General features: G+C 33.3%; 1 protein-coding gene across 1 annotated transcript in view; it reads right to left on the bottom strand.

The window, feature by feature from the left end:
* Positions 1-26,428, bottom strand: part of LOC115217308 (sodium/hydrogen exchanger 8) — a 38,227-nt gene continuing 11,799 nt past the window's right edge. The window contains exons 2-16 of the mRNA XM_029786961.2: positions 23,815-23,963; positions 23,594-23,674; positions 19,440-19,489; positions 18,768-18,851; positions 17,767-17,868; positions 16,030-16,208; positions 14,669-14,807; positions 12,224-12,329; positions 9,726-9,842; positions 9,166-9,248; positions 7,743-7,854; positions 5,358-5,500; positions 4,396-4,461; positions 2,470-2,613; positions 1-1,712 (exon numbers count right to left, since the gene is read on the bottom strand). Of these exons, the coding sequence (XP_029642821.2) occupies positions 1,584-1,712; positions 2,470-2,613; positions 4,396-4,461; positions 5,358-5,500; positions 7,743-7,854; positions 9,166-9,248; positions 9,726-9,842; positions 12,224-12,329; positions 14,669-14,807; positions 16,030-16,208; positions 17,767-17,868; positions 18,768-18,851; positions 19,440-19,489; positions 23,594-23,674; positions 23,815-23,963 (1,684 nt within the window). The 3' untranslated portion in view covers positions 1-1,583. The remainder of the gene's footprint in view (positions 1,713-2,469; positions 2,614-4,395; positions 4,462-5,357; positions 5,501-7,742; positions 7,855-9,165; positions 9,249-9,725; positions 9,843-12,223; positions 12,330-14,668; positions 14,808-16,029; positions 16,209-17,766; positions 17,869-18,767; positions 18,852-19,439; positions 19,490-23,593; positions 23,675-23,814; positions 23,964-26,428) is intronic.

Below are 26,428 nucleotides of genomic sequence, written 5' to 3'. Positions count from 1 at the left end.
TTTAACAAGAGTTGATAAATTTTTTATTAGAAAGTGAGGATATTTATTTAACAATGAATGGAAAATTTAAAAGTTGTAGTAATGGAAAAGAAGTAGATAAGTGATGGAACATTTTCTTGAGAGTCTCACAGAATACAGTTTTATACTCTTCATGCCATTGTTTCTGAAACTAAAATATTATCATGGATAAATACAAAGAGATAATGTAATTTTCAATAAAGAGAGATATATTTATCCATAATCATTTACAGTGGACTTTGAAATAGCTGTAACAAACAGCAATAAACCACAATAAATAAATTTACCACAGTTGCTATTTTCACTTGAGCCAGTGTTTATAGCACAAAATTCAGCATTTTGAGATCAACAGATAATTTCAATGTAGAAAATGGTTCCTCCATCAGGTGGCTTGGAATATTAGTATTTGTTCCCTGACAAGATATGTACAATGTTAATAATGAAGAAACTGATATAATGCTACACAAACTTTTAGCAAGCTAACACTCTCTTAGAGATAGTGTGATATGAATAAATAAAAAAATATACCAAGGTCAACAATTGTATTAAAAAGAAACTTGTAATTTATAATTTGATCAACCCCCATGTTTTTTTTCAAGTCAATGGTTCACAATTCAATTCAATAAATTGCTTTAATTTTAAAACAAATTATTTTTAGCAACCTTCTTATTATTATGTTTAGTTTTAAAATATATTCACCATATATGCCAGTGTATATAAATTGACAATTTAACCTTAAAATTACCCCTCCAAAATAGGAGGAATCTTATACATATATGTATAAAATTTGAACCTTAATTCCTAAAGTGTATGGTGAGTTGTTAGCAATGTATAACAGTTGATGATAGTTAACCACTGCTTTGGCAACTACTGATATGTTTTTACAACACCCAGTTGTCTTATATACTGACATATATGGTATTTTGCTTTTTCATTAAATGCAAATTATTGACATCCTTCTTCTATTTAAGATATTACTCCAATTGAGTTATTTTTAATTACTTTTATTAAATAAAAAAAAAGCAAACAAAATCTGTTCGCATTTTGAATAGCAACAATTTGACCATCAAAATTTTGTCTTGTTGGCATTTGACCATCAGCATTTTGACTGTTGACATTTTGACTTTCAGCAGTTTGACTGTCGGCATTTGGCTCTTGACATTATGTCTGTACAAAGACAATAACCATCTGGCTTTATACCAGCTCTACTAACAATAATTCTCCCATCTTACTGATATAAAAAAATACATTAAAAAAAAAGTTGATATCCAGATTCCAAATGAGATAAATTGATAAAACTAACCTTGCAAAAGAACATCCTTTTATTAGAATTAGTTTTAAATATTTATAATCAATTTACAAATTACATTTTATAAAAAATATCAACAGCCCACAGTAAAATTCAAGATTACAAAACAAATACCACGAAAAAATATTTTGTAAAAGATCAACAATAAATTAGTTTGTGTTGTTCATGAATTAAAATTAAATCAGATGCTTTGTTTATCACAGTGATTGTTACTTAACAAAAAAAAAAAAATTATAAATTCCAAAGATTAACTTGTTTAATGATAAATAGTTTCTTGTGTGAAAGCTGTGTCCTCTTCAGAATTGGAATCTGATGGAACAGCCCGCACTTCTTTGTACCACTTGTTTGTTAAATTGTCCATTTGTGTGCGACCTTCACGTACTTCCTGTAATATAAAACAATTATTTTGAAGGTTAATTCTAAGAAATAGTTTTTGTATTTTTAAACTGCTACATATACAAATTTTACTTTCTTTAGTAATTTCTATAAAAATTTAACATAGGAGTCACAAATCCACACAAATATTTAAGAGACACATGCTAGATAGGATAGCACAAAAAATATGAACAAAATTAGTTCTGTTTGATAAAAATAATCAGCTGCTTTTTATTTGCATATATTGGGAAAGCATTTGTAAAATGCCATTTGGTGAAAGGGCTTGCTGAGCTACAAGAGGTTGAGAAACATTGATTTCAAGAGACAGTCCATATGTAAGATTTTAAGGTTCTGTCTTCTTTGTATGGCTTTGATGGCTATCATATTTTATATTATAGCACTTTTTGTGAACAAGTTTTTCCATACATCATCCTGTGATGCACCTGGAGACATCAATAGTGATGCTTCCTGGAGTCATTAAGTGTTTGAATCTTTCAATATCAGGCACCCTCACTCAGGTAACTCAGTTGGGGTTAATCAAGTCTCAGATGGAGTTTAGCAGTTAGCACTACCACTGGAAGCACTGCCCCTTCCATGGCTTGCATCTCCTGATCTGGAGCCACTTTGAGGAAATCTCTGTTATCAGAGATCATGGCAACCAGAAGTAATTACTTATTCAATACATTTACAGTGGCAAGAGAGTTTTATGGTTACCTTTAGGCAATTTAAAAACTGTTTAAATGTAGCCGTAAAACAAATAGACTAACCTGTTTTGTAAAACGCCTTGTAAAGAAAGGTATTAAATATTTTACATCAAAACGTAAAAAGCCTCGTAAATGTGTTTTTACAAAATTGATTTCATATTCTTCTTCAGTTAGTTCAGACAGGTGTTCAGAATCCACAGTATCTCCCTGTAAAATAAAACTATCAGTTAAAACAAATTAAAACCATGTGAACACTTAATCTATAGAACTATATAATTCTAATGAACACAATATGACCAAAAGTTTAAGAAGTTCCTCCATGGTATCTTGAGCAAGTGTCATTAACTACAGCTTTGATTTGATCCAAACTTCGCGAATAAAATTGGGTAGATGAGGGCTATGTAGAGTGTACGTGTGAAGGTCCAGCCTTGTCACACATTGTAACATTCTGATTCTGTCAAAAAATTACTTTAAAGATACATGTACGTTGAAATACACAACCACTTGGCCAAGCAAATAACGAAGCTGAAGGAACAGAAAGGACTATATTAGTGCTGTGCTGCTGTTCATTTTCAGATGAGTAGATTGGAGCAATTTGAAATGAAGTGCTTTGCTGCCTGGTAATGTCATGTGGTGTCACAGTCACATGCTATAACATAATTTTATATTCCATATAAAAATCAACAGTCAATAGCGTGTTACTGAAATAAAAATCAGGTTTTGGGAAAGCTGAAAACTGAGATTGCTTAATTGTGTAACCAAGAACATTGAGGATAAAAGTCCAATATTGAATAATGGTTGCTGAAGACTTATCTAACGATTTCTTGATATTATATATGTTTGTTCCTGGGTTTTTTCTTTTTTGTACTTTGTGATCAGAAATAACTTTAAAGTTATATCTCTCTATATATAAATGGCAGTTTGTCTGTGTGTGTGTCTGTCAGGTTGTACCCTCACCCTGACCACGGCTTTCAACCGATTCTGATGAAACTTGACACACACATAGCCCAATGTCACAATTCAAAACTAACGCAGCGAAAATTTTGAAAAGTTCCCCCAGTTCTGAAAAAAAATCGATAAATTCGACATCGGGTCGAGAATCTAAGCTTTTTATATGCAACACATTTTCTGTCTAGGGGACACAACTCGACCTTTTTATCGCCCAAAGGGACAGCTAGGAACATCGTATACACAGAAGTATTCGAGTGAAGGAAGACATTGCAACCTACACATGTGCCTTCGTTCCCTAGAGGGAAAGGACTAGATTGGGATTAGTCGTTGCCTACTAGGGGCTCTTACATACCTGGGCAATGCTGGGCTATGCTGCTAGTAATCAATAAGAATTTGTACTTGCAAATTTCATTTGTATTAATGTATTGGAAGTTGAAGTAATTTCCAAATGATTTTAAATATATTTTGATTAACATTATATCACATACCAAATAATAAATGCAAAGTAGAACATAACTTGTTGGATAAAAGCATATTATGTGCTGGCAAAAGAGTAATGTGATCTGTTTAATTTTCTTATTTTTAACCAGTAGCCTAAATAATTATCTGTCCTACTTCAACAATAGGATAAACTGTAAATGTGGTTTGAGTAAACTTATGTCAGAATAAATGGATGAGAGCAACCTGCAAGTACATCACTACAGACATGATATAGATCAGTGTCTCCAGGCCACACAGCAGGCTTATACAATAATATGCTGTGTAGGGTGCAATGTGGTGGTCAGAGTATGTTCCATCTTGTTTTATGATATAGTCATAAGATACAAACCAAGCTAGACATATAATTAAAATGTAGTTATTGTAACAACAGCACAATAATAGATAATTGTGGGGAAAAAATTGACAAAAGTAAACAGTAAGAAAATGAAGAAAAATTTAAATAAGATCAATGAAGAAAGTACCTTAATCGCAATAATTATTTTTGAACCACAGAACACATACAGAATTTTATTTAATTTATTTTAAGCATTAACTTACCATTTCTTTTGTTTTACTTAATGATATTTCAGATTTTGTTTTTTTCCGTTTATCTGCTTTTAATAACTGAAGATAAAATGTTTAAATATTGTAAATAAATGTAAAGTAAAACAGATTAATATGGTACATACTTAAAACAAGCTTGTTCTGGACTGAATAGAAGAAGCACTTAATATTTATTGGTGAAGAGAAAATATTTCATGCCCTGGTTAAAGTGAATAACTTCACTTCATATATAAATTTTCATGCAAACATGAAAACAGAACTCAAAACTTGAATATGTATCTTTTTCTTATTAAAAATGGGCAGAAGTTCCAGGGTGACTCACAGTCTGAGAGTTTCATACATTGGCACACACACACACACACACACACACACACAAATGTACATCTGTCTGTCTGTGTGCATGCATGTATGCTAATATGTATGTATGTGTGTAATGCATGTATGTTATAACCTTTTGGCACTTGCTGTGACATTTCTAAGGCTAAGTTGTGATCATAAGGAAAGCTTTTTTTGAAAAGACTGAAATATACAAATTATACAGAAGCCAATCTGAAAGTTGAAATAAGATATTTCAAATTGAACACTAAGCTTGGAAACTTAAAATTGTCATGTTTATAATTTACAGAGGTTTGAACATCTAATTTGAAAAGTAATACACCTATTCCATGATTGACTGAGACAATTTAGTAGTGAGAGAGTCATTGCATAGCGCAAAATTCAGTAAAGTAAGAAGAAATCATATCAAGAATATATGAAATATAAATGATAATTTCAAGATGTAATTGTAGATAACACTATTAAGCGATTGATGAAGAAGGTCGGTATTGTGAGTAGTGATATTGATGATGATTATCTTTTTACTTTGTGGTTAACCAATGGATATTTTGTTAAAGGATATATGAAAAAAAAAAAAACAAATTACTGATATTAAACAAAAAAGCAAACAGTGTTGTTACCTTCATGATTGGCATGGTTGCACCTCCTAAGAATAAGATAGTGAACAAAACCATAAATAATGTAGCTGTGACAAGAACATATCGTTTCTCAGGGGAGAATTCTAAATGAAGACATAAGGCAAATGCAATTGCACCACGTAATCCTATACAAAAAAAGAAAAAAGAAGAAAAAAAAAACAAAGATAAACAGAATAGAAACTGCTGTTATATAATTTTCAAAAAAGTATTTCTTCATACTGAAGTCATTGCAGGTGATGGCACTGTTGCCAAACATTCTAGGGAGAGGGAGTGATGGCTGTCAGAAGTGTAAGAGGAAAGACCCAATATTTCACATGTACTGCGATGAGGGATAGAGAGAAGTATAGCAAGAGGGATGAAAGGGGTGGGGCAGAAGATATTTGAATAGGAAGAAATCCACTGCTATCCCAAACAATACAAGCAGTATGATATGGTGAATGAGAATGAAAGGTCTTCCTAGCTGTTACCATGATCATTTTTAGTGTTCTTTTTACCATGCTTGCTTACAAGGGTGGACTTCTCCAGCAGTGCATGTCACTAACCATTGCAGCCTTTTGTTATCCCCTTTATGAGGATCAATACCTTGAGTTCAGTCTTTACCACTTCTGTAATGTTTAACAGTTTCCTCATGTGCATGGCCACATTGCTATGCAGTAGGATATAAAAGAAGGTAGTATTACTATAAAGTTCCAACTTAAAAGAAACCATTTCAATATTAGAAGGTTGCAGGTCACTTGCAAGCCTGCATTTGAACATCTCACTAAGATACACAGCATAGTGATGAGTTAGCTCTGGTAGCTCAGACCCCAGAGGTCCTATGAATAGTCACTCATTTCAGCAGCCACAATGGTTAAGAAAGAATAGATCTGGCAAATAATGTCCAGAAAACAGTCTCTCTCTCTCTTTCTCTCTCTCAATGGTACATCACACTAATAGTGGTAATGACTATTTGAGATAAGGAAATATTGTGCAACTGAAACCTGAGTGTCTTTTTGGTCAGCTAAAAGTAGTTTTGGCACAAACTTAGCAAACAGGTATCTCATACCCAAATCTTCAGTGATAATGGACTGAACTGAACTGTAACTAATCTGCAACTCCTCTGATAACTCACAGATCGTGATTTGATGATTTCCCCTCACAGCTGCATGCACACCTGTGATGTTTTTCTCAGTTCTTCTGGTTGTGGGCCTCCCAGAATGTTCGTCAATATCGACATTTTTTTGGCCATCTTGGAAAGATCTGAACCACTTTACACTCGTGTGTAGCTCATACACTCCTCTCCATACACTTTCTGAAACTTTGCATAGGCCTCTGAGCAGGTATTGCCATGACAACTTTCTCTGTCATGGTCAATGTGATAACCACATGCTACACGCCTTCCTTTCAAGTACTGCTGTAAACATCAGAAGTGAGCTAGAATGTTAAAACTTAGTGCACATGCACAGCAGAGTTCAAGGTCTATCTGTCTCAAGTGGCTTCACTCTGTGTGCTTTAGTTTCATTACTACGGCAACAGACCCCAGAGGTCCTATGAATAGTCATTCATTTCAGCAGCCACAATGGTTAAGGTCTATCTGTCTCAAGTGGCTTCACTCTGTGTGCTTTAGTTTCATTACTACGGCAACAGACCCCAGAGGTCCTATGAATAGTCATTCATTTCAGACTTATTGATCAGACCTCATATTTAGAATATTAAGTCATGCCAGATAATCTTACCTAATAGGGCTAATCTGCTACTTTAAATAATACAACTATAGTTAAATGAAATATTTATAATTATTTTATAATATATCAATATTCTGAAAGACTGTAAATGTATGCAGACAGGTTAACATGAAAGAAGCTAAAATACTAATTGGTAACGGAAGTCAAAAATGTGTACACCAACAGGGAACTGGCTCTGAATAGTATGCAGGAGGGCAACAGACAGAAATTCAATAGTATACCCAGGACTAAAAGTGGGTACACAAAAGTTGTAGTAGGATCACTGGCAGTTGAACTATTCATGAAAAGTGACTTGAGTTAGAAATGAAGGCACTTTTCTTCATTCTGTTGGAAACAAAGAACTTCTCTCTCTAAACAAGAGGGCAAATATTTTGGAGCATATGCAAGAAATGTTTGGCAATGAAACAAGGGTTTCAAATATATGGGATTATTAGTGATGAGGGGAAAATAGATTGAATAGTTGTTGGATGTGCAGTGTTTACTAAGAAGAAAAGTTAAGTACAAATGATTTGAGAAAGTAAATTAGACAGAGTAGTAGTTTGAAGAAAGAGATGATGATAAAAATCTGTATTAATTTCAATTCAAGATTTTGGGAAATAGCAAAATTATGGAATACAAATGAAAATGTAATGTTAACACTCACCACTAAACCACATAATAAATTGCATACTTTTTGTTATTTTGTGTTCTCTAAAAAAATTAACCAAAAAGCTCAGAGGAAATATATTGAAAGCCCTTCCACCAAGACATAGACCCTATAATAAAATATAAAGAAACTTCTTAAACATTTAAAAATATTCATACAAATTAGATTAGTAATGATTAAGTAAAATATAAAAGGCAATAAATAAATAAGAATTGATAAATGAAAAGAGATATTCAGAAGCTTGAAAGAGAAAAAAAAAGTAAATAAACTAAATAAATAAAATAGCAACAGATCTGAGATTTTAATGAAACTCATCAAACAACCTAAAATACCTTAATAAACCTATCTAATAGACTTATCATTTGCTAATAATGAGCAAACAAAATAATTTTTAAGGTTTATGTTTTGGTTTTCTTCAACAATTAACATTGAAAATTTCTTTAATTAAAGTATCGCCCTATCTCACCAAAATATGAGTCATTTGATTCCAAGTGAATTTTTATTTGAGACTGGGATGTTTATACTGGCTTAGATGTAACCAGAAAGTCACATACACTATAAAAATGATGATTATATGAACATATGAATTCAATAATCCCCATCTTACCACCTAAATTTATACTGAAGGTATATTGAGTCTTTCGCTATCTGCAGTGCATGCTGAATGGTCACAGTTGAATTTCATTGATACTTTACTTCCATACACACCGTGGAACAGTGAGTTGTGATCTAAACAACTGAGACCACATGCAAATATCAGTAAACATAAAATGCATTTATGAACTACCATAAGGCAATCGTTAAACAATAATTTGGATTTACCATTCAGTAGCAGTAGGACTGGTTATCTCCTTGAAAATGTAATTGTACAATGATGCAAAAGAAACTTACAACAATGAAAATTGCAAGCATCTAAAATGGGACACCATATGATTAATAAGACAGAACCATGATAAACAAAACAGTAAAATTTGGAGTATATTATTAAAAGGCTTACTTATATAATAATGATTTCTTTTAGGAAAGTATTACTTCTTAGGTCAATATAGTAATAAAATGAAATAAAATTATGTAAGAAATAAAAATGCTGTAGGAGTATATGTGTGTGAATGTCTTAAACTTCGAGCTAGCTGAGACTATGATACTGGATTGATTCCCAGTTGTACAAGCCATATCCTTTGTAGTTGTGATTTCTGGCTAAAATCAATAGCTAGGAATGGCATGCGCTCCAACACTGACTTACTATTGATACACTACATGAAATTTAAAACAATTGGTGGTGTTTTTAAGAAACTGTTACAGGTCATGCAGTAGTTTCATTTCATGTTTAGGTATATCTTCCTTCTGCCTATTTGTGTCTATATGTATTAGCTTAAAAGATTTCAAGCAGGACAATGAAATATATGCTAAAATAACTTACAATGCTCCATATTACAAAAGAAGGCTTCACATTTAAGTGAAAACTGAAGAGAGCCATTCCCAGATATGCAAACACACAAGTTTCTGCAAAATAAAATTATTAATTATTTGTGAAAAGTGTTATATCATGAGAATAGGTACAGTTAAAAAAAAGGAATATTGGATTAGATATGTGTGTAATCTATTATATAATTTACTCATAATATGCACACAAGTTTGAATTTTACAGGTTTTGCTCCATTACGTCTGTTTTTGTTAGCAGCAAATGTCAACAAATAATATTTACCCCTTATTTTCACATCAGTCCAGCAAACAACACTTTATATGTTCAATTCAAATTGTGTTGTTATTATTCATTCAAATTTATATTACAAACTGTAAGTATTTTGATTTTCTTGTTACATATGACATTACATCTAACAAACACTATATAGATTTTTTGAGATAGGGAAATAATTATATGAAAAGAAAAAACTAAAACAACTTCCTACATGGTATTCATGTATTTTCTGATATTTGATCAAAAGCATTAAATGAAATTAAAACATAAAAGGAAATTACCTGCAATGAAGGCAACAGTTCGAAAAGTTTGTTGAACCGTTATTTGTGTCACGGGTGATAAGTTTAAATGTGTATAGTGGGACATAACAATAGCACAAAACAGAATAGCCATAATCCCTGCAATATCAAAATAGTATTTCCAAATTTAAAAGAAATAAAGAACTTAATAAAGTTCTCATCAGTAATATAGCTGATAAACAATTAAAAAGAAAAACAAATTAATTCATTTAATTTTTGTGTATTTGATTTGATTAATTCATTTTCGTACTTGATATGAAATCGTGTGTTGAAACAGATTTTGCTGTATCTTGGTGGGAGTTATTCTGCTAATAATAAACACATGTACTGATTCTATTTAACTGTTTTATTATTTGCCAATTGGTTAATTATTTAAGCAGTTAAATAATTGATTGTGTGATTAATCATTTGGTTAATCAATCATTTAATTAGGTATGTTAGTCAAAGTCATTTCATCACCATCCCCAACCTAATTTATGACACGCATCCTCTACTTCAATTCAGCTTAGGGCATGTCACTGATGAAGTTGTGAATGGTGGTGAAAAGGTTTTGACAGACATAACTTATTGATTAACCATATGACTAATTGATCAATCAATTAATTAATTGGTTGAATGGTTAACCAACAGATAAATAATAAAGAAGTGAAACAGAACCAGTGTGTGTGTATGTGTTTATTATTGGTATAACGACCTTCCTCACATACAAAATGAATTCTTATTTGATAACATTTACCTTTTATTTATTTTATATTGCAGTCAGTGAGTAACTGCATCATTGGTAACAAGTTTCCAAAGAACCCATCACAGGTTTCTGAAGGCAAGTGTAACAAAGGAATGCCTGTATAATTTGGTGCAGAACAAATGTCACAAGAGATTCTATTCAAAAAGCACCAGTTTTTGATTTTTTTCACTGACACAAACAAGCTTCACTGAGAGATATGCCTGCATGTGCACACACACACACACAGTGGATTCTAGCAAAATTTCTATTTACCAAATTACATTTACAAAGCACTGGACCAAGGTACATATACACATATAAGCCACCATTGGACAGTAAGCAGTCCCTCAATGGGTTAGCTGGCTGAAACTTCAAAGTCACTATCAATAGTATTCTTGTTTAAGAACAGTAAATCTGTAACCGATCAGATGAATGTATTTTTAAAAACCAGTGGATTTATTCCACTGAAATTAGGTAAATAATCCTTCGAACAGACGGTCAGCAGCAACGTCTGCTGGGTTTGACTACTCTGCATTGATAAAGGGCAAATACCCTGAAACATGTCTGCAGATGCCTGACCAGCAAAGGGGAAGTGGCTGACCTCCCCTGTTTGAAAGTTATAATGAACACAGGTTCATGTGTCATATAGCTAGCTAGCTAGAGGCGATGGCCTTTCGGAGCTAATCAACAGCAGCTTTCGTCCTATATTTATGGTAAAGTTGGAGAGTGGCTGCATGGTTTCCTAAAGGACAGGAACCAAACTGTAGCAGTCAACCCATGCTCTCTCCACAGAGATACCAATAATGAGTGGAGTGTTCCAGGGCATTGTGCTGGGGCCAATGCTTTTCATAGTAGCACTATTGGATATACTATCAGTGACAGAGGCAGCCATGCTTACCAGCTATGCCGATGACACAAAAGTTGCAGTCAGTCAAGGAAAGCTCTGATGCTACGCTCTTGCAGAAAGATCTAGATGCCCTCTATACATGGGCTGAGGATAACAACATGCAAGTAAATTCCAGGCCCTCCGCTACCAGTTAAGCACAGCTCAGGAATTAGGATATTAGTACGTTGGTCCAAGTGGAGCAATGATCCCAGAATCAAATACGGTGCATGATCTTGGGAGAGAAATGAGCAACAATGCCTCATTTCACACACATATCAACAAAATGGTAGCAGTATCCAGAAGACTGGCCAGTTGGATTCTGAGAACTTTGCAGACAAGGGAGCAAGAAACTATGATGACACTATGGAAGTCATTTATCCTCAGCCAACTGGACTACTGCTCTCAGCTATGGTCACCTTATACTGCAATGATGATAACAGAGTTTGAAGCAGTCCAACGGCATTACACAAAGAAAATTGCATCAATGGAATGACTGAGCTACTGGGACAGATTGAAAGAGCTATGACTCTATTCCCTGGAAAGAAGGCAGGAGAGGTATGCAATGATATATATATACATCGAAGATACTGGAAGGACTGGTACCAAACTTTGGAATAAAGAGCTATACCAGACCACGAATAGGACGTCACTGTGCCGACTGCTTCATCTTGGGCAAGGACGATGTACTGCAATAGCTTGGGTTTCATGGACCCACAGCTGTTTAATTGTCTGTATTTTTTTTTCAGTTTACAACAAATATCCACCATAACTACAATCTTACGAATAAATATGTAACAAGAGATGATATATGCAACAGTATTTTCTATCTTTTACAAACTCTAAATAAATAAATAAATAAATGTATAATACCTGATAAATGGATTCCTTCAGCAAGGCCATATGGCAAGTAGGAGAACACAAGCATCATACCAAATTCAAGGGAGGGAGTTTTTCTTAAATCAATAGATTTCAGTAACTGAAGCTTATTAAGGAAATTACAAGAATACAACCACTGTTTCTTTTTATAATTAATGTAAAGCAATGTTACAATAATTTAATGTTACTGTTTACTATCTTGATTAATATTTGCATAAATGACAGTAAATAAATCAGGATTTAAGAAAATATGCTGGTGATAATAAAACTTAAAATTTGCATTAAACAACCAGTAAATTAGTAATAATTTCTTTACAGTTAGTATATATATTATGTTTCTTGTATCAATGTTGATATTCATGAAATGTCACAACACTTCTTTTAGATAATACTAATTACCATTTTCATAAAATGGAAATAAATTATTTATTTAGAGATATTTTTTCTGGTTAGTCTAAGTCACTATGAAATCAAGTGCAACTAAATTTCTAATTCCCTTCAGTCTACAGACCCAATATTAAGCTCTTTCCTCAGACTAATTTATGGCCTGTGAGTTCAAATCCATTGCAACTTTTTTGCTACACCCGTGAGTACATACCTTATTTCATCTGCCTATTGGGAACAGACATCAGGTTTTTCAGCATATCTACATGTAACAGACTGGTGTCCAGCTAAAAAGTATTTTCTTATATGCTAAACATTATTGACATCAGTGCTAAATATAAATCTTTGGACTCCTGGGGTTTGAGAATAGATCAACTCTCTCCTTACACTATGAGCAAAGACAATTCCCAAATGCTACCATGCTGTAGCATCTGTTGCTATTTAGTGTCGTATTACTCAATGAGCTTTCAACAGTTTGACATCAAACCGCTCTTGGAAGTTTAAAACATTTTCTGTATTTTGCATTAAAAACAAGGTTACCAAAGAGTATTCAATTCTGAGTCCCAGTGAGATTATGAAAAAAAAACCCCACAAAACTCAAATCAAAGAGTTATCATTAGCTGTTCCTTTAGATCTATCTTTAACAGCATTAATCAAACTAAAGAGCATAAACTGTGAAAAGCCTTTTCTAGCTTGATGAATGCAGAGCATAGTGTTTTATTTATTCTTTGTTAAAACAAAGACAGAACCTAAGACTCCATACACTGCTGAAATCCAAACTGTATTCTATCCAATGAAACTCTTTTATAAACTTTGCTATGACACTATTTTTAAATCAGACTATTTCCTCTTAGGTAACTCAATTCCTCTATAAAGTGCAATTAAGTCTCACATTGAAGTATCACTTGTACATATTGAATGGTAGTGCAGCTGCACATAGACATCCGCCCACCCACCCTAGACTTCATCCAGAAGGACACTTGACTGAACGGCAATAAGTTAATCACCAAAATAATGCAATCATTGGCTTACAGATGTGAAATTTCCTTACTTTGTTTACTACTACTACTACTACTACAATAGTATCACTCTTTCCAGCTAGTAGCCAGCTCCACTCAAGCCCACTTAAACCACTTGTTGTTGTATTAAAGCTTGTAATTTAGCATTTTGATAAATATAAATAAGATAACAGACTGAAACAAGTAGAGCAGGAGGTGTCATTATAATCAACTAAAACCCTTGAAAGAAGTGATCAAGTAATGGTCCACAGTTGAATAGCATTAATAAAAAATGAATATGCAGATACTAGTTTTAGTTATAATATATATAAGTGGAACCTTAGTTTACAAATTCAATTGTTCTTGAAGGCCATTCATCACCTGAAACGTTCAAAAACTGAAACTATTATCCCTATAGGAATGTGTGGCTGTGTGATAAGAAACTTGCTTCCCAAGAACATGGTTCTGGATTGAGTGCCATTGTGTGAAACCTTGGGCAAGTGTCTTCTACTATAGCCTTGGGCTGACCAAAGCCTTGAGTGGATTTGGTAGAGAGAAATTGAAAAATGCGTGTCATATATGTATGCATTTGTGTGTCAGTGTTTGTCCCCCACCATCACTTGACAACCGATGTTGGTGTGTTTACATCCCTGTAACTTAGCCCTTTGGCAAAAAACACTGATAGAATAAGTACAAGGCTTACAAAGAATAAGTCCTGGGGTCAATTTCTTCAACTAAAACCCTTTAAGTTGGTGCTTCAGCATGGATCCAGTCAAATGACTGCAACAAGTAAAAGAATAAGAAATTCAAGGAAGGCACGGCAAATTCGAGCAGGGATGTGCACTGAGTGAAAGCTAGACAGCAACTGACACTCACCTGTGGATACTCTCAGTTTGATGCCAACCATTATTTCCAGTTTGAGTGTTTATTACTTGAGACACTGCTTGTCACTCGAGATGTTTTATGTTTGAAAAAATTGCTTGTAAGCATATTTGTTTGTGATGAGAGATTTTACCAAATTATATTTTACAAAAATATTTCCATTATGAAAGGATACAATAGCACTTAAAAGTCCAATCACAATACCAATAGCAGCAGAAGCAAAAAACATCAGGCAAAATCTTTTTAAGGCATAGAAAAAAGTTGCTGTACCACTTGTAAACACAGCATTAGGTGAAGCGAACTCTAAGACAGTTCTGAAAAGAGAAAACATTTTAGTTATTGTAAGCAAGATATGTTCTCTCTCCCAACTTTTGTTGGAAGTACATTAAAGGAGTCAAAACTGACTTCATACTACTTCCATTTTAATTCTTCAAACACAACTACACATGTCTTGCTAGAAAAGCAACCTAGCAGAGATTCACTCTTTGTTGGCTTGTAAGCAAAAGATAGAAACAGGGTACCACACTTCCAAATGATGTTTATGATAAAAGTTAACCCCATACCATAACAAATCTTTTTCTGTTGGCATTTAACTTGAGATATAAAAATACACAAATGCATATCCAATCATTCTTATTTTTATTACTTCTAGAAAGGAACAGTTGAAACTGATGTAACATTAGTAAAAGCTTCATCCATAACTGGTCTGAAAGTCTATCAACCCACTATTTTAACCTTTTACTAAAAAAAAAGTTAACAAGGGAGCCTCTTTTAGGGTGCTTGGCCAGCTTCAAATAACAGCCAAATCTTCACCAAATTACACCTAAGTATCTTGAAAATGAAGAGTTAGATAATGTAGTTCAAGATCTGTAATACCCAATAAATAGAAGTGATAGTCAAAGTTTGAACATACTTTGAAGTTTACTCATTCAGGACTGACCAGAGGTTAAACAAATGATGATGAAGATGGCGATGGCAACATCACAGACACAGGTATAATTCTAAATTGCACTATTTCAGCATGCTGATGAATCTGATTATGTTAAACTTAAGGTACCTTTGGGTTCAGTTATCCTACCTGCATTCATTCTTCTCTGTATTAACAAATAGTCACCTTTACTTTTTTGTTTCACAGACAAAAATCCATTACAACTTTCTTTGATGAACACATATTTCATATGTTAGTAATCTCAATTCTATACTCAAGCATAAACACCAATTTACAGGAAGAATATATCTCAAAAGAGCAAACAATCAACACTGCATCTACCATCCATAAACAACACAGAAAAAACCCCTTTAAACTTGTCATAAATCCTAGGCTTTGAAATAACTTTTCAGAAATACACATTATTCACAAAGATAAGACTGCTCCATAAAGATTGGTCTTATTTTTACAGCTAGAAAATGCTGACCAGCTGTTGGCTTTATATGAGATTAAATACAACTGACACAAGTACTGAATAACAAAAATTAGTAAATCATTATAGTTTATTTCAATTTTTATAGCAATACATATTAATAAAGATTACTTACGTGGTCAACACAATAGACACAGCATCATTAAGAACACTTTCACCAAACACAAGCATATACAGGACTGGGTCAACATCTAAAGCATGAAAAATAGCAAGTGTTGCAACTGGATCTACAGCTGAAATTAAGGATCCAAATGCAAGGCTTTCTACAATATCCAATTTATATGCTATTTCAGCCTGAAAATGAAATAAAACTTGAATTTTAAAATAATTCTCACTCAGAACTGTACAATTAAATATTTTAAAAAGTTTTTTCATGAGCATTTAAAATTTTCAAAGTACACAGAAGTTAGGAGAAATCATGAATTAAAGTTTGTATAAGATATATACGAATTAAAGTTTGTATAAGATATACAGTTGGCATCAGGAAAAACATATTACCATAATACTTCTATTCTAATTTTATATATTCTAAAGCAGAAACACAATACAATGAGATGAAAATAAAAAGAAGTTAACAAAAGATAATAATCTAGGACAAAGCTGACCAACCTGAGGCCTGTGGGCTGCATGTGGCCCACAGACTTTTATCTTGCAGCCCACTTGATACTTTCTTAAAACGGGCTTATTTAAACAATCATTTAAAAAATTCTATCAAAAATTAAAGATTGTAATGGAAAGTAAAAATGAAAGATACTAGTTTTTGCAACGATAATATTTTATGTTGAATCAACATTCATTCATTATTGTAATAATAGCGAGAGAAAGCAAAATGCTTTTAATTCTTTCAGTATACAAGCGGCCCTCAAAAAACTTTTTGTGATCAAAGTGGCCTGCAAAGTAATTTGAGTTGGCCAGGCCTGATCTAGGAGAAATGAAAGACAAATATATTATAACTTTCAAATTAGTCATGACAAAATTAGAATGACTAAATAGTTCTATAGGTGCAATTATTTTTCCTATGTGTATGTATGTATGTATGTCATTAAGAACATCAGATGGTACTATCATGTTTCTAACAAAGAACTGTGTATGCGCATGCATCAGCTCACAGCCTCCCACCTTATAGCTATCTGTTACATGCGCTGGTTTGGGCATGTCCTTGGTCTCCTGCTAGATCATTCTACCAGGGTCTTACTCACATTTCATACAACAGTTGTGGACTGGAAGAGGCCTCGTGGCAGGACCTGTATCAGATGGCTGGACTAGATTAAAGAAAATCTTTAGAAGCTTGACATCACCTTGGAGGATGCATAGGGCCTTGCAAGTCTACCAGCTAGATGGAAGGCATTGTTGGAAATGAAGGAGAGTATAGTCTAGATAAAAAAGAACTTTGTTTTCTTAATTTTGAAAAATGAAAGAAGTATAAAAAAAACTATATTATTTTTGAGATGACCCAATATACACACACACACAGAGTATAAAAGAGATGAATTATCCTGGCAGATATTGTATTTTCGCATTAAAGCCATCATATAAACTAATCAAACCATTGAATATTTTTCAATAGATTTTAAACTGTTTAAATTCAGAGTTCTGAATTGTGACCTCATGTAACAGAATATAAACTAGGGAGCCTAGAACAGTATTTCGAAGGTACTTGCTTGATTTTAGAAATCTAACTCTAGAGTTTTTATCAAAATATTTTAACACAAAACCACCATTCAAAGTTTTTTTTTTCTCAGTTCACAATTTCCAACTTGGACATGACGTCTCAGATTGGCAAGAAGACAGAAGATAATGCATGAGTTGCTTTTTCTTTAATAAATGGATACTATTAGGAAATCATATTTACTTGTCCAAGAAGGTATACTCCACCACCAACAAACATTGCAGAAATAACAGTTCCAAAAATAGCAAATACCATAATAGAGCCAATATTCTGGAAAAAATTCCCCTGAAATATGAAAATGCAAAAATAGTAAGTTTATATAACCTTTACTGCAAAGCTTTAAACAAATGTAAAAATATAGTTCTCTTCACATATAGAAATATAAAGATTGCCTTAAGTTTCATTATTTGTTGACCATTCACCAGAAGACAAGTATTCATCAAAGTGTATTAACACCTGCTTAAGTTTTACAGTGAAACTTTTAAATTGATGTAAATATATCTAGATGAATACTTGTCTTATGGTGAATAGTGAACAAAGACTATTTACATCTGTTTAAAGTTTCACAACAAATACTTCTTAAAAATTGTAATTAAGTACTTTAAATTTAGCTTAGGTTTCTAAAAGAGGGTGCATTGTGCATGGATATTTATTCATTAAAACAGAATAAAAATCCCCCAAAAATAACAATAATAATCAGTAAGCAATCATAGTACAAAAGATAATTTGGGCTATCAACACCATCTTATACCATGTTCTGATATCAAAATTCTCCTGATTGATTATACAAGCCTTATGAATGAAAATAGCAAAAATATCTGATAGACTAGTGGCTCACAAGAATTACTATAAGTTAAACACAGAACTTGATCAGAAAGCCATGTACATTGATTATCTGATATGCTACATATCAGACACAAATACTTTATTAATAAAAATATGTAAAATAGATGAAAAGATGTAAATATTAAAGGAATATGCTTATTTTTTTATATAATAGTTTTCAATACTTAACAGATGAACATTTTATAGTAAAATCTGCTTTGCAGAATTTACACTCTAATAGAAATTGAAGGCTAGCTATCAATTCATCACTCTAATGATAATTTTCCTCAATTAATAATAATGTTCAACATGAGAAAGAGATTTCTAATCAAAATAATATTTGAAATATGTATCTTTACCTTATGTAAATTGTATCCGGATTCAAATATAATTGGTGGAAGGAGTACAATAAAAAATATTGTAGGACTAAAAGCTTCTTCATTCTATGGAATAAAAAAAATTATACATTAATATTACAAAAAGAATACTTTAAAAAAAAAATTTTAATATTTATTTTATATAACAAATTATATCAAAAATGAAATATCAATTAGTAACACTAAAATCTGAATTCACTTATTTTTATATTTATAATTTTATTATTAAATGATAACATGCAGAAGGCTGGGTCATATTGGTTTGCAATATTTCTCTATAGTAAATTAAAATACAACCAAAGTTAATTTCTCCTTTCATTCCTCCAGAGTGAAAAAAAATTCAGTACCAAATATGTACTTGGTTAATGCAATCAACTATATTCCTCTAAAACTTTGTTTATGTACCAATGAGTTAAATCATTAATTGACATTCTTTGAACACATATCTTCCACTATTAGAAATCAATATAAATCTAGAGTAAATTAAATTATAGCATAAGTATACATGTGTAGACAAAAATGATTCATCAATGTTGATGTCCACACATCAAAAATAAAGAATATTGATAAAAATTTAATTAGATAATAGTTGTAGGAATTAATTTTTACTTATGTTAAATTATGAATGAATCAAAATTCTAAAAAGATACATACCCTCCAGTTGCCAAATTTGAATATTTTTAAAGTTAATCCAATTAAAGCTCCTTAAAATAAAAAATAAAATAGAAAAGTAGATAAAAATCTGAAAGAAATTTTTTATAATAAATAATAACTTCAAGATAAACATTATTTGAAAACTTAGTTTTTTGAAATGTCTTTTGGTAAGTTTCCTGTGTATTTTGAAATGGGATATTTTGACAACAATATAATTGCTCACTGAATAATTTGGTGTACACATTCCTTATTACATTTCTTTATATAAACTTTGTCCACATGCAACCTTTATGCCTCTCACCTCCTTGAACGGAGATCTCCAAAACACCCTACAATAGGATTTGCACTAACTGCAACAACATACAGACAATCGTTTTTGTTTTTACTTGCTGGGGTTGCAGGAAAAGACAGTGACCAAGAGCTTCACAGACCTTCTAAGAATGGTGAGATTGGAAATGCTAATGTCCTTCAACACTGCAAGCAACATGAGCAGGGAGGGAGTTCCAGAGGACCAATGTTCTAAAGAAGGAAGGACTTAGTGTAGTGGTTATGCCAGAGCTTGGTTGGACACAATAAAGATAAGAAATATGAGAGGATCAGGAATGCCTGAGTAGAAGCAGATGAACCCAGCTACCACTATGGAACAGAAGTCATTATAGTAGCGTTAGAAAAAATAGCAAGAGGATACATTATACATGAAAACCAGAGGCTGGGGTTTATCTGTGAGTGAATTTATGTCAGGTAATCAGGTGGTCCTTTCTTGAATGCAGTTGAGGATGTTTATGTGTCCAGCAGCTGTGGAAGCAATATTCAATTGTGAGTCATTAGTGACTTTAGGCTCGAGGCCAGAAGGATACCAAGAAGCAGACCAATCCAAAAAAGATTGGCATGTAAAAAGCATCCACCACACTCACAGAGGGGATGGCATTAGGAAGGGCATCCAGCTGTAGAAACACTGCCAGATCAGACTGGAGCCTGGTGCAATATCCTGGCTTCCCAGACCCCAGCTGAACCGTCCAACCCATGCCAGCATAGAAAACAGATGTTAAACGAGCTGAAGTATCTTCTTGTTCTGATGAGAAGGGACATTCACTGGGATGCAATCCTAGCTATGTTAAGGATGGTTTTTTTTCACCTGATGATATTGTTGACAAAAACAAAGCTCAGCATTTAAAGCAATTAAGAGGGCTCTAATAGCATGTTGTGCATGTTTCAGTGGAGTGTAGCATGATGATATGGATAGCACTTGTGCTTTCTTACTGTCAAAAGAGACAAAATTGGCACATCCCCAGAGAAAAGAGAAAAGATTTTGGAGAATGTTTTTGATAATGGCTGTTTCCATTTTCTTAGACATACTGACAGTATTGGGTTTAGAGGGGTTGCCTTTGTTAGGAATGAGATATACTGTAACATGTTTCTAAAGAGTAGATCTGGTGTGGAGGGGGGAGAGAGAGAGAGAGAGAGAGAGAGAGAGAGAGAGAGAGAGAGAGAGAGAGAGAGTGAGAGAGAGTGACATTGAAGATTTTGGCAAGTACAGGAGTTAGCTCTGGAGTATAATGTTTGAGGGTAATGGAAGGGATATTTTCAGGCCTGGTGACTTTGCTGGTTTGGAGCATCTACAAAGAACCAAAATTTGAACACTTCATATCTGTAAATCAAAATCTGAGCAATCCCTTAGAATTGCTGAAATTAAGTCAGGGTTTACTTTAAAAAATGACTACAGACAGTTATCTCTAGGGAGATGACTTGAGGAGAATGTTCTATTGTGGGGTTAAAAAGTTCACTTCATAACCACGTGGTTTCCAGGTTCAAACCCATTGTACAGTACTTTAGGAAGTGTTTTCTTGCTGTGCCTTGGATAGACATATGTTTTGTAGAATTTGGTAGATGGAAGCTGGGTAGAAGCCGATCATATAATCTTTTGATGATGGTACTGCTACTTACATTGTCTCGACCACAGTTGAACAATGATGATGATGAATGCTACTTACACACATGCACACACACCCTTGATACTGTTCAGAGAAAAGCTACCAACAAAACCATGCCAACAAAATAAAATGTATGAGTGAGATATGAACCTCTGACTCATCTCAGGTGGCAGCAACTTCAAATAAGAATGGATTCAGACTGCAACATCCAATCCATGCCAGTATGGAAAGCAGACATAAAATGAGGTGACGATTATGAGTTTATTATAGTTTCAGAATAAGTTAGCACATTTAATACATAAATATATTTAACATATTTAATGTAGGTAAGATGCACAAATCTGTAGGGGCCTCGCTTGGTCCTGCCTGAGATGTGAAACCAAATCCACCTACTGAACTTACTGCTTGTCAAAACAAGAGGGGAGGGGGAGGGAGGATCTTTTGTTTGCATCTCTACACCAGATGATTGATAGAAAATACTTGACTCCTAAGGACCTGTGCTGGTCAAGGAAAGGTCAGTCCTTTCTTTAGGGTTTGACCTATGTTACTGACCATAGTCTATATAACAGAGAGCATTTCCTATCTGTCCCTCTTTTGTGTCAGCCATGACCAAGGAGCAACATCCTCTTTTGTGTCAGTCATGACCAAGGAGTAACACTTCCCTTCATCCTACAAAGAGAAGCTTTCAGTGGAAATCAAGAAAGATGATGCCACCTTTATCCTTTGTTCCTTTCTTGTCAGCACCGTGCATTCCTTACTCTTTCACTCTCTACTGGCAGACAATAACTTCCACACTATCAACTATCAACCAGCGAGTGAACTTGTGGTCACTGTCACTACAATTACTGCTGTCTCTCTAACTACCTGTTGGGTAAATGAATATATATAAGTAAATAATATTTCTTCCTTCTTGGTGTTGATTCTTCGATGTTCTTCACTGGTCACTCCGACGTAAGAACCTTCAAGTGTTACATCTACACACTACATTTGGTAGTCAGCTACATTATATTGACATGATATGGCATGTCACTTCACCTGCTACAATTGGTGACTCTGACATGATTCTACATCCGTTACATCGCACGACCTCGTGAAAACAATTATTGCCTTCACTAAATGCCCATTACAATTGGTGCCCCCCCTCCACTACAAAGAATTACGTCTATTGATTTTTCATCACACATAATTTCGCTGCATTGCATGTCCCCAAGCTAGAACTACAGCCGTTGCCTTGTATACTTCCTGCCATTCTGATACACAATTGTCTCTACTTCACCAATTTCATTGCATTTGGAAAATGAAGACATTTTTTTTCTGTGGCTAAATTTTCCATTTCGTTGCTACATTCTGGTGAACCAAGCTCAAGAATTACAGCCTTCACATCAAAGACAAGAATAACAACTTTCACTACACACAGTTTCCATTTCAGCTGTCACACAACACGAAGAAAAAGAACTCACCGACACAATGGACATCCACCATGCACTTTCGACCTGCCACAGAATGTACTCCATTATGTTGCACAGAACCACAAAAAAAAACCTCTACAATCAATAAATGCAACATTTCAACAGCCATCCGACCAAAAACTACTGGATAAAAATATGGAAGCCTACACATACAACATTTTCCACAGCTACAGATTTTTCAAACACAGTCCTGCATGCCATGTGAACTCTTGTACATAGACTTGAACTTTCTTTGCACACAAATATTTACTTATTTCATTCTCTTTTGTTAGCAATACACACTTTCATTTGTTTTTGAATGTTCTATATTTGTATAATATATTTTTTTCTCATTGGCCACTGGCATTGCATGCTTTTGCACACGTACAATTCTTTCAAATTCATTGTTTTTTCTCGCTACATGTTTTCTATTTGAATTTCTGCAGTTTCTTTCTTACTATCAACTACCAATTAGTGAGTGAACTTGTCACTGTCACTACAATTACTGCTGTCTCTCTAACCACCTATGGGGTAAATGGATAAATATATGTAAATAATATTTCTTCCTTCTTGGTGTTGATTCTTTGATGTTTTTCACTGGTTACTCTGATGTGAGAACCTTCAAGTGTTACATCTACATGCTACATTTGGTAGTCAGCTTCATCATATCAATATGATATAGCATGTCACTTCAGCCGCTACAAATCTACTATCAAAGATTCTGAAACTAATAAATAATACAGTGTGAAAGTTACTAGGAAAATAATTTGCTTACCTATAAGAACTATAACAATACTTTCAGGAACATAATGGAAATCAGTCTGGATTAAACTATGCACCAAGAGGATACAGATAGCTATAAAAGATAGAAAATTTTTAACATTAGCATGTAGTTGCATATTAATAACATACACATACACAAAATATATAAAATGGTAGAAATAAGTACTTAAAAATGTTTTAGATTCAAATCAGTTTGGAAAATATCTAACATACCAATTACTAATAGGATGAAAAAAATTGTTAAGCTGCTATGATGTTCTTCTTCAGCAGATCCCTTCACAGGAAGATCCTCAAGTGTCATAACTTTTGTGGTTGAAGGCTTGCTTGTTGTAGTGTTTGGTGTCAGTGTTTCATTTAGCGAGCTACAAAATAAATAAACAGTAAAAAGAAAAGAAGGATTTAATATTTTAAACCTGTTTTCATATTAAGAACCCACATGCAATCAATAAATGAAATTCTAGCAAAAACAATAAAGAAAATATTTATTTTGGTAGAGATTATAGTTGCTAGTAATTTAAATAATGTCCAGAATGGCAGAACCAGCTGGTATGATGGACAAAATACCTTGTAACATGTAATTAAGACCCTTTGTGTTCTGAGTTCAAATCACACTAAGCTTACAAGATTAATAAAGTAAATTTCAGTCAAACAGGTCATGAGGATGACATAACTGCTTCCTTCTTCAATGTTTACTGATTTGTGTCTATGTTAAATATCAGTAACTCAATGTACAAAGATACCATTATTTAGTTCATTAATTTGATGTAAAGTCTCTTGTCACAACACTGTGCTTCTAGAGGATATATAACACTGTGTGCATCATTTTTTCAAAAATTTATTCAAAAGAAAGAGTTGTGCCATAGCCTTTATTGAATCTTTGAGAATTGTGAGCTCATCATGGTTAATATTATTCTTGTATACCATAAAAACCCATGTAATTTATGCACTTTTTCTGCAATAATAAAAATAAACTTTAGGGGTTGTGTAAATTACATGAGTAGATTGTTTCCAGAATTTTTTTGCTATTGGAAACATTCGTACTGGAAGTTGACTCATTTAATATCAGAATAGGTTTTTACAGAAAAAAAATAGTGGCTTAAATATAATGAAGTTGACTTTTATTTATGCTGGATGATGTAATGCTTACTTTTTCTGTATAAATTTACTAAAATTATTAAATGGTCAGCTACTTTTTGAAGTCTGACATTCATGCTGCTAAATACGGTCCGGGCCATACTTTACACTGTTTGGAGTTTCTACCTATCGCAATGGAGCACCATTGACATACATGGATATTCCTGAATGAAAAAAAAATGTAATGATATGGATAATCTTGATTGTATGTTTTGATTTTTGTCTGTTTACTACTAGGCACAGTTTTAAGTTTGTCGTACTGTTTACACCAATTTTGAACATTAGCTTCATTAACATTAACATGCCTTCCAGCAGCTCTACTGCCATGTTCAAATGCATATTCAACATATTTAATTTCTCCTTTGCAGTAAACGATATAAGTTCTGACAATAGTAGCCATGACAAACTTTTAAGTTTGCTTGACATTTTATAAGTATGAAAGGGATTAAAATTTTGATTTTAAAGTGTCATCCAAGCTGATGTTTATTGGTAATTAAACTTAATTTGCTAAACCTGTGTATATTTATCAGCTTTGTTTTTGTTGATAATTCCTATCAACAACTTTTCCTGTGATCATGATTTGAGAAGACATACAGCAGTATGCTAAAGATCGGACATAATCACTTGTGGGCAAGAAATATAGTTTATTATAAACAACACAAACACTTTATAATTTAATAGCTTTCAATGTGATACCTGTTAAATAGAAATTATTTTTATTTAATGAAAATTGAATAAAACCTAATCATAAGTAAGTGAATTTATGCTAAATACAACTAAATTGAAAACCTTTTCCCCCTGGCTATATCGGCAATTCTGAAAACTTTTGAGTGTGAGTTTTACAGGAGTTGAAGCTTTTTTTAACAAAATTCATCTTGAAAATCACCTGCATAAATTACACAGGTTCACAAATTACATGGGTTTTTACAGTAGTTGTAAGGTTACTGCAGTAGTGTGTATGTAGATTTTAGAGGGTTGAAGTCCGAGGTGTAGTGGTGGACACAGGGCCTGAAAGGTGTGAGTGAAGCGGACATGATATGGGTAACAGAAGAAAATGAGTTGAAAGTGCCTTAGTGGAGGAGGCATGAAACCAGCCAGCTGCAAGGAGGGGAGGCTACAATAGTAATGTTAGAAAAAGTATAAAGAGACAACATGACTGTGGGTAAGAAGCTGGAATGTATTGGTGAGCAACTTCATCTCAAACCACATTAATTTTTGATGTGGTTTAAGATGTCATCCATATGTAAGACAGCATCACTGTCCCAAATATGGGAACAGTACTTCATTGCATGTTTCACTTGAGCTTTGTAGAAAGTTAATAACTGTTAGGGATTGAAGTTTTTCTGGCTTTGAAGAGGAAAGCTAGTTTTTATGATGCAGTCTTTGTTATGTTGAGGATATGCCTTTGAGAGAGAGATCCTTAGAGATAGAGAAATCTAGCATTAGTAGCAACCTTGAGCATTTTGGATGTGTGCTGTTCATGTTTCACGGGCGGGGCATTATTGTCTTCTTAACAGATGTAGTGATTGTGTCTCTGTACTGTCGGAAGTGACAAGATTAGCAAATCATTGTTGGAAAATATTTCCAAGGTCTCTGCTCATGGAGTTAGTGCAGATTTTGGTGTGTATTCTTTAGTTTGCATTTGGATGATGTTTAGAGAAAGAAGGTTAGGAAGGAATGAAGTACAGTACCT

This window comes from Octopus sinensis, linkage group LG1 (genome assembly GCF_006345805.1).
Source record: "Octopus sinensis linkage group LG1, ASM634580v1, whole genome shotgun sequence".
Classification (NCBI taxonomy): Eukaryota; Metazoa; Mollusca; class Cephalopoda; order Octopoda; family Octopodidae; genus Octopus; species Octopus sinensis.
The sequence above is the reverse complement of the archived record's forward strand: the minus strand, read 5'-3'. Positions and strand labels throughout refer to the sequence as shown.